General features: G+C 43.6%; 1 protein-coding gene across 1 annotated transcript in view; it reads right to left on the reverse strand.

Annotated features, from left to right (window-relative positions):
• The window catches only part of LOC119834276 (lysosomal-trafficking regulator), a gene marked incomplete at its 3' end in the record, with an annotated part of 57,779 nt that overhangs the window by 9,529 nt on the left and 41,196 nt on the right, over nucleotides 1-7,054 (reverse strand). The window contains exons 24-36 of the mRNA XM_038358612.1: nucleotides 6,581-6,727; nucleotides 6,106-6,324; nucleotides 5,601-5,744; nucleotides 5,069-5,331; nucleotides 4,846-4,892; nucleotides 4,407-4,543; nucleotides 4,054-4,161; nucleotides 3,046-3,198; nucleotides 2,606-2,695; nucleotides 2,056-2,190; nucleotides 1,014-1,199; nucleotides 545-776; nucleotides 13-156 (exon numbers count right to left, since the gene is read on the reverse strand). Of these exons, the coding sequence (XP_038214540.1) occupies nucleotides 13-156; nucleotides 545-776; nucleotides 1,014-1,199; nucleotides 2,056-2,190; nucleotides 2,606-2,695; nucleotides 3,046-3,198; nucleotides 4,054-4,161; nucleotides 4,407-4,543; nucleotides 4,846-4,892; nucleotides 5,069-5,331; nucleotides 5,601-5,744; nucleotides 6,106-6,324; nucleotides 6,581-6,727 (2,005 nt within the window). The remainder of the gene's footprint in view (nucleotides 1-12; nucleotides 157-544; nucleotides 777-1,013; nucleotides 1,200-2,055; nucleotides 2,191-2,605; nucleotides 2,696-3,045; nucleotides 3,199-4,053; nucleotides 4,162-4,406; nucleotides 4,544-4,845; nucleotides 4,893-5,068; nucleotides 5,332-5,600; nucleotides 5,745-6,105; nucleotides 6,325-6,580; nucleotides 6,728-7,054) is intronic.

A 7,054-nucleotide genomic window follows, 5' to 3' on the forward strand; every position in this document is an offset into this window, starting at 1 on the left:
TGTCGAGCAGGCGGAAGAGCAGCGCGTCGGCGCCGGCGAGCGGGCGGCGCGGCGAGCGCGCCAGCAGGCCGGCGGCCGCGCGCGCCAGCGCCGCGCCGTGCCGCGCCGCCGCCTCGCCGCGCTCGCCGCGCTCCGCCGACGCGGACGCGGACAGCACTGCGCCCCACAACTTACTCATTATACTATTGCAACCTTGCTATTAGTCTAACAATCAATCAGAAAATCTTATGGTAAAATTCTATATCAGGATGTATCCAGTTCAGAGGAACCAAAATGGCAAAAATTTTTACATGTACACAAATTTTAATCGTACCAATTGTTGATTTTAACCTCAAAGTTTTTTTGGATATTGTCAAAACAAACGGGATGGTGTTTACAACATAAGAACGTATACAAATCTGGTAACCTATTCTTCTATGTGCAATTCTTCCTTTAAAATTCAATCTGGCAACGCGACATTACTGTTATAAGTCTACGATATCAGTACATAACGTCAAGCAAGAAACTCAAACTTAAGAAAGTTACCATCACACATTCAACTCACCGTTACTGAAGTAGCCCGCGATCTTATCAGCGGTGCTGACGTGGATCTGGTGCAGCCTGGCCTCCAAATAATCGAGCTGAGCAATGTACAGCGCCACCTGCGCCTGCCTCGCGGCCTGCGCCACGCCCTCCTCGCCCGGGCCTTCGCCCTCCTCTTGCCCGCTCGTCGGAACCGAGTCTCCGTTGCCACCGCGCTCTATGTAGCTCAGCAGATGGTGCATATCTACTATTATCTGCAATCGTCAGTCATTCATTGTTAGCTGTAGTTGCGAACAAAATAAAAAACATAGCCAATCAAAAAGATCAATTTTATCATATTCAAATATAAATTTATTATAGGTCAGGAAATCAATAAACACATATTTAGAAACACATGGACATTAGTACAGTTCACTATTTTTATTATTTCTTTGAAATAAAATCCAGAGCAGATTTGTGATTAAGCTAAGAAAACAATGAATTATTCCTACTTGAGTGCTGTGGTTTCCCGCCAGCACTTTGAGTGCGAAACGGACGAGCAGGTCCTGCAGGTCCTCCAGCAGGAGGTCGCGGCCCTCCGCACCAGCTGCACCGGACCCACCGCTCGCACCCACGGAACTGATGCAGCGCACCACCACCTCTGTGAGCGCTATCTCGTGTAAAGCTTTCACTGATAACTGTAAACAAAAATAAAATATGTTAAAATATAATTTTTAGTATTATAGTAGAATTGTCCTTAAAAACAATTTGCCAGCTATAGATAGGATATTTTTCATATCAATAAAATATGGCACTATCTAACAATCATTAAAGCACAGCACACACACACTCACACACACACACACATTTTAATAAACTAATTCGACGATTAGTATAGTTATTTATTCTGCGATTAGTTTCAAATTGTCGAACTTAATTGCCGCTATTATTTATAGCAATGAGGGTGGATAGTGCAATATCTCACTTTATCACATTTGTTTTATAGGAGATTGCAGGATTAGTCAGATACACATGGTTTTGTGAACCACAGGCGTATCAGCCTAGAACGCTTTATAAATAAGAAATTTTTTAAGAAATCTTTTTTTCTAGCTAAAAGAACATGGCTCCTCCGAACCAGAGTTAAAATGCGACGAAACGGTGGGGAGCAGCGGTGGTATACAGGTGGCATACAGTTGGCATAAAGTTGGTATACAGGTGGTATACAGGTGGTATACAGTTGGCATAAAGTTGGTATACAGTTGGTATACAGGTGGCATACAGGTGGTATACAGGTGGTATACAGGTGGTATACAGGTGGTATACAGATGGCATACAGGTGTCATACAGGTGGTATACAGGTGTCATACAGGTGGTATACAAGTGGTATACAGGTGGTATACAGGTGGTATACAGGTGGTATAAAGGTGGTATACAGGTGGTATACAGGTGGTATACGGGTGGTATACGGGTGGTATACGGGTGTTATACGGGTGTTATACGGGTGTTATACGGATGGTATACGGGTGTTATACAGGTGGTATACGGGTGGCACACCTTGTCGAGGAGGCGGCGCAGCACGGCGACGATGTTGTGGGCGAGCGGCACGTCGGGCAGGCAGGCGGGCAGCGCGGCCAGCAGCGGCGCCGCGCGCGCCGCCCACGTGTCGTCCGCGCGCGCCCACACCTCCTCCTGCAGGAGCAGTTCAGGTGCGCATGAGCCAGGGAGATACATACATACACAACATTAGTCGGTTTATTTTTCCCCACCCGTCCCAGTCCATTCCCTCATTCCAGTCTTCGCAGAGGCACCTCTGAGAAGGCTCATGGGCGGTGGGGGTTGATTACCATCAGGCGAACCAACAGCTCAGTTGCCCGCTTATGTCATAAAAAAGTAAATCTTCCACGAGGAATGCGATTCATTGTTTATAGAACTGCCGAGAGTGAGATTTCCAAAAATAAATTTGATTTCTCAACTGCTTACAAGTTACTGCGCAATGGCTAAATTTATTGCTCAACAATTACTCCACAGGCCATTTCATTATTTACAAAGAATGATTTTTGTTTACTTTAAAATTATATGTCATTATTTCTTGTAAAAGTCTTACATCAATTTGGTCTTCCAGTGGCAAGTCTTGTCCGGTGAGCAGCGCCGTGCACGCCTCTGCGAGCTCCCACGAGCCCTCGTACATAGAGATCTAGAAGTTGAATTTCTGTCTTACAAGTTGAAATTAAAATTTGGACAAAACTGGCAATGAGATGTGAAGACAGGTTATAATAGGAAAAATCCAACACTGAAATTGTCATCGAAACAATATATAATATCTTTTTATTTGTTTAATACTTTGACGTTGAATTAAATTTACTTGAATAAAGAGAGCATCAAATATTTTCACAGTAAAATGAAGACCAGTTGCATATTAGACAACAATTGAAACAATTGTCTATATGTCTGTCTACCTGTAACGTGAAGGTGTATCAAGACGAAACTAGCTTTGCAAGCTCCGAGTTCGCACTTCGGAGTTAGCACGTGCGATGCATGTCCCACCTGGTTGGCGAGGTGCACGTAGAGGTGCTGCGTGGCGGCGGGGTGGCGGCGCTGCAGCGCGGCGGCCACGCGCACGACGCCGGCGCGCACGTGCGCACTGCGGTGGTTGGCCAGCACCGCCACTTGCTCCGGCTGGATCGCGCCGCCTATCGCCTAAGTCGTAGAGAATACGTATTGAAATTTCATACTCAAAATAGGCCCTACGTTTGGAATATATTTCTGATTCTTTTACAGCGTTAGAGCTAAACAAATTTGTTACAAATGATCATACCGTATAGACGTTACTCTACAGTCGTTAAAAATGAATATCATCATCATCATAATATGTACACCATTTGTAACCTGAAGTTCGAGCACTTTTGGAACTTTCAGATTGACACGGATTAATGGTAACCATTCGTAAAAGGAGAAAATTACACAGCTACAACTTCATATAGATCTATTTATCCACGTGAAGTTGGTTAGTGAGTTTAAAGTGAATGAATTAAGCAACTTTTATCGATAGCACTTGCTGCATATCCCATTGTGCAATATAGAGAAACGTTGGTACCTCAAGGGGGATAACAATAAAAGGCTGGCAAATTTTGTTCCCCAAGTAACAAAATACTTTGCAATTTTTAACTATCATACAAAGCCAATACAAAGAAAAAACAACATAAAACTGAAAATAAAACAAATTTATTTTTCAATCCGAATTATGTCTTTTGTAATGCTTAGAAAATCATCAGCAATAGAAATGGATTGTAACAGTACAGCAGGGGAACAATCGAAAATAAACAAAATGCAGTTTCTAAGAATAGTAGTACGAATAGTAGACGTAGTTGTACGTCAGTTTTGTATTAGAGAAGGAAAGATGTATGTATAAGCAAAATTTACGATTTGTCCCACAATAGTCTAGTTTCGACTTGGGTCCTTTTGTTATTATGAACTGTGATGTTAAGCTCGCCAAAACTGCAGGCGTATAAATCTGTATTAGCTGGGTAACAAGTGGCGCAACAACTCTCTCACCTGCGGCAGCAAGTGTTGCGGCAGTTGCAGCACAGTATCGCGCAGCAGAAGCAACAGTCCGGAGCACGCGCTCCAGCCCGGCTCTGCGCCTGCACGTACTCCGCGCTGCTAAATAAAAGGCTCGATTTCTTATGTGTGAACAATAAAATAAGGCCATATAAGCTTATTTCTGGAAGTGAGATGATACTAAAAATACACGACACTGCTTCCAGAGCAAACAATACGTTTTATTAAAAGGTAAAAATAAAATAATAAAATAATACATTATAACTTTAATTCTATGTATACATTGTGCTTTTACTTTGAGAAGGGCAATTAAAATGATAACAAAATGTTTTGTCTAAGTAACTGACCTGTTGATACAAGCTGTCAGAGTACATATCAACGTTAGTCTGTTCCACTTCCTCCGAATCGATAACAACGTACTCCTTGAGAGGGTCGACGTCTCCGTTCTCGCTCCTCTCCCCTCCGCCGTCGCTTCCGCCCACCTCTGTAACCAATAATTCTTGTAAATAAATAAAAGCGATAGTTTTCACTTGAGTCTCTAAACACAGCAGGCCCGAGGTATGTGACCGAAGTTGGCCAACGCCATCAGTTGCGAAACGTCGGTATAGAGTGATTATACAATCCATAGATCTTCGAAAACGACATTTTGATTTGAATAAATTTTATTGTATAAAGTATTCAACGAAATGATGCTAGACGGTTACATAATTTCTCAACACGCAAGAATAATTATGTGTATTGACTAGTGTCGAGAAATAGTATTATATAGTATTTGTGAAAACTTACCCGCTGTAGTGGTATCCGAGTACTCTGACGTAGATGAAATGCTGTTCCTGAAAAAAAAAAATCATATAACTATTTCAATGTTTTTATACCTGTTTGTCTTCTCTTGAGCTACATACCTTACACTATGCGTGTCAGAGAGACTTGACATACATACACCAAAAAAAAATAACCCTACTTATGACACAATCAGTAAATGTAATCAAATAACGGAAAAAAATCTAACCGGTTCTCCTTAATTCTGGAGTTAACAATAGACTTGATTTGCTTGGAGTGGTCTACGTCGGTCCTCTCGCCGTCCGTGTCGCGGTCGTCGTTGGACGCACTGGACGAGCTGGACTTGTCGATCGCGTCGCGGCTGCGCCAGCGCACGGGCTGCTTGCGCTTGCGCAGCAGCTGCAGCAGGTTGAACTCGCCGCTGTCCGGCGTCTCTGACGTCACCAGGAAGTAGAAGTTCGCGCGCGAGTGTGTTATGAATGTTTCACTTGCCTGGGTGATAAAATAATTTAATTATGGTTTATATGACTATCAGATTGAAGCAATTAAGGAATTCTATTTGAATTTGCGTTGTCTTTTTGTAGTTTATTAAATTGATCCTTCGAGCCGGACTCTCTACACACCACACCGGTTAATCTATTAATTTTTAGGTAGATATTATCAAAACATGCTTATTTTAACATAAGTAACATAGAAAGTCCTCAAAAAGTAATCTTCGATATAATTTGTTGAACGAAGATAGTACGGATGGGGACAAGTACCTGGTGCATGAGCAGCAGGAAGTCGGCGATGAGCGCGATGTTGGCGAGCAGCGGCGGCGCGTCGAGCAGCGCGCGCACCAGCCGCACCAGCGTGCCGCTGCTGCGCTCCGACAGCGCCGGCGCCTCCGAGTTGAGGAACCGCTCCTGCGCAACGTGCCCGCTTGTATACACTTATGACATGACAATTTCGTCCTGGCGAAATCTTTGTTGTTCATCTCATATGGGGCTAGCAAAATTATAACGAGAATCAATTAAAACTGATTAGAGATTGCTCGATTCCCATTACAATCATGTATTAATGGTAAACATTAATTTTTGTCCCAGGTTCCCTATAAATAAAAAAAAAAACGTGTGGAAACGCGCGATTGAAATTGATCATGGCATACACATAACATATCACGTGTGCACATCTACAACGCATACCCATCCTCCTACTAACCACATTCTTTCTTATACCAAATTATGAATTATATATATTTGCTACAGCTAAGCCACTAACACCAACCTTACAAGCCAGCAACAAGTGGTTAAGCAGCGGAACCCTCGCGGCCTGGTACGCGTTAAAGCTTCGCCTCGGATGCGTGGGCCGCAGCAGCGCCGCCAGCGCCGCCAGCACCAGGCACCACGACGAGCCGCTCGCCGCTTCGCCTCGCTGCCGCCTCGCCACGCCTTCGTCTTCTTGGTCGTTCTCAGCGCTCATGTCGATCTCTTCCCATTGTATTTCCTGTTCAGTTGGAACATATTTAGGAACATGTTTCATAAGAAGTTTAAGAGCATATTTATTTGGAGCGGGCCGAATTATCATTCGTTCTATTAATCGATAATATATTTTTACGAGTAATTTATTATCTCTTTTTCATTTTCAAGTGTAGGTGGACGTCTAGGTAGGTTTACGCCTACACTGTGAGACTGTTAAGTTTAACCAGTGGTAAGATGTCATGTCATTGCAGATGTCACAGGACTGCAATGGCTAAGCGTACCGGCTGCGCGTCCAGGTATCGCGAGGCGCGCAGCAGCAGCAGCAGCAGGCGCGGCTCCAGCAGCACGGCGGGCGTGGCGCAGTCCACGCGCACGGCGCCGCCGCTCACGTCGATCACCGAGCGGTCGCACGCCTCGCGGATTATCACCTGCCGGGTTTTTCGATGAACAGTTTCACTTCCGGTATTAGATACACATAGATTGTTGAGGCAGCGTGTATATGGATATATGATAATTCAAGTATCGAACAAAATATAATTACTTGGAATATTAAAATTCATTATGTATTTTACTTCATTATTATTAATGGCATTGGCAATCAAGTTACTTATATAGCAAAATAAAACATATCGTTGAGCAGAAATTAAATAGTGATCCGCAATAATGAACTCGATAATATCTTCAGTATCAGTATCAGTATAGTTGACTGAACGACTGACTGACTGACTGGTGTGAGTGAGACGTAGGGTGTGTGG

Source organism: Zerene cesonia, chromosome 19 (genome assembly GCF_012273895.1).
Source record: "Zerene cesonia ecotype Mississippi chromosome 19, Zerene_cesonia_1.1, whole genome shotgun sequence".
Classification (NCBI taxonomy): Eukaryota; Metazoa; Arthropoda; class Insecta; order Lepidoptera; family Pieridae; genus Zerene; species Zerene cesonia.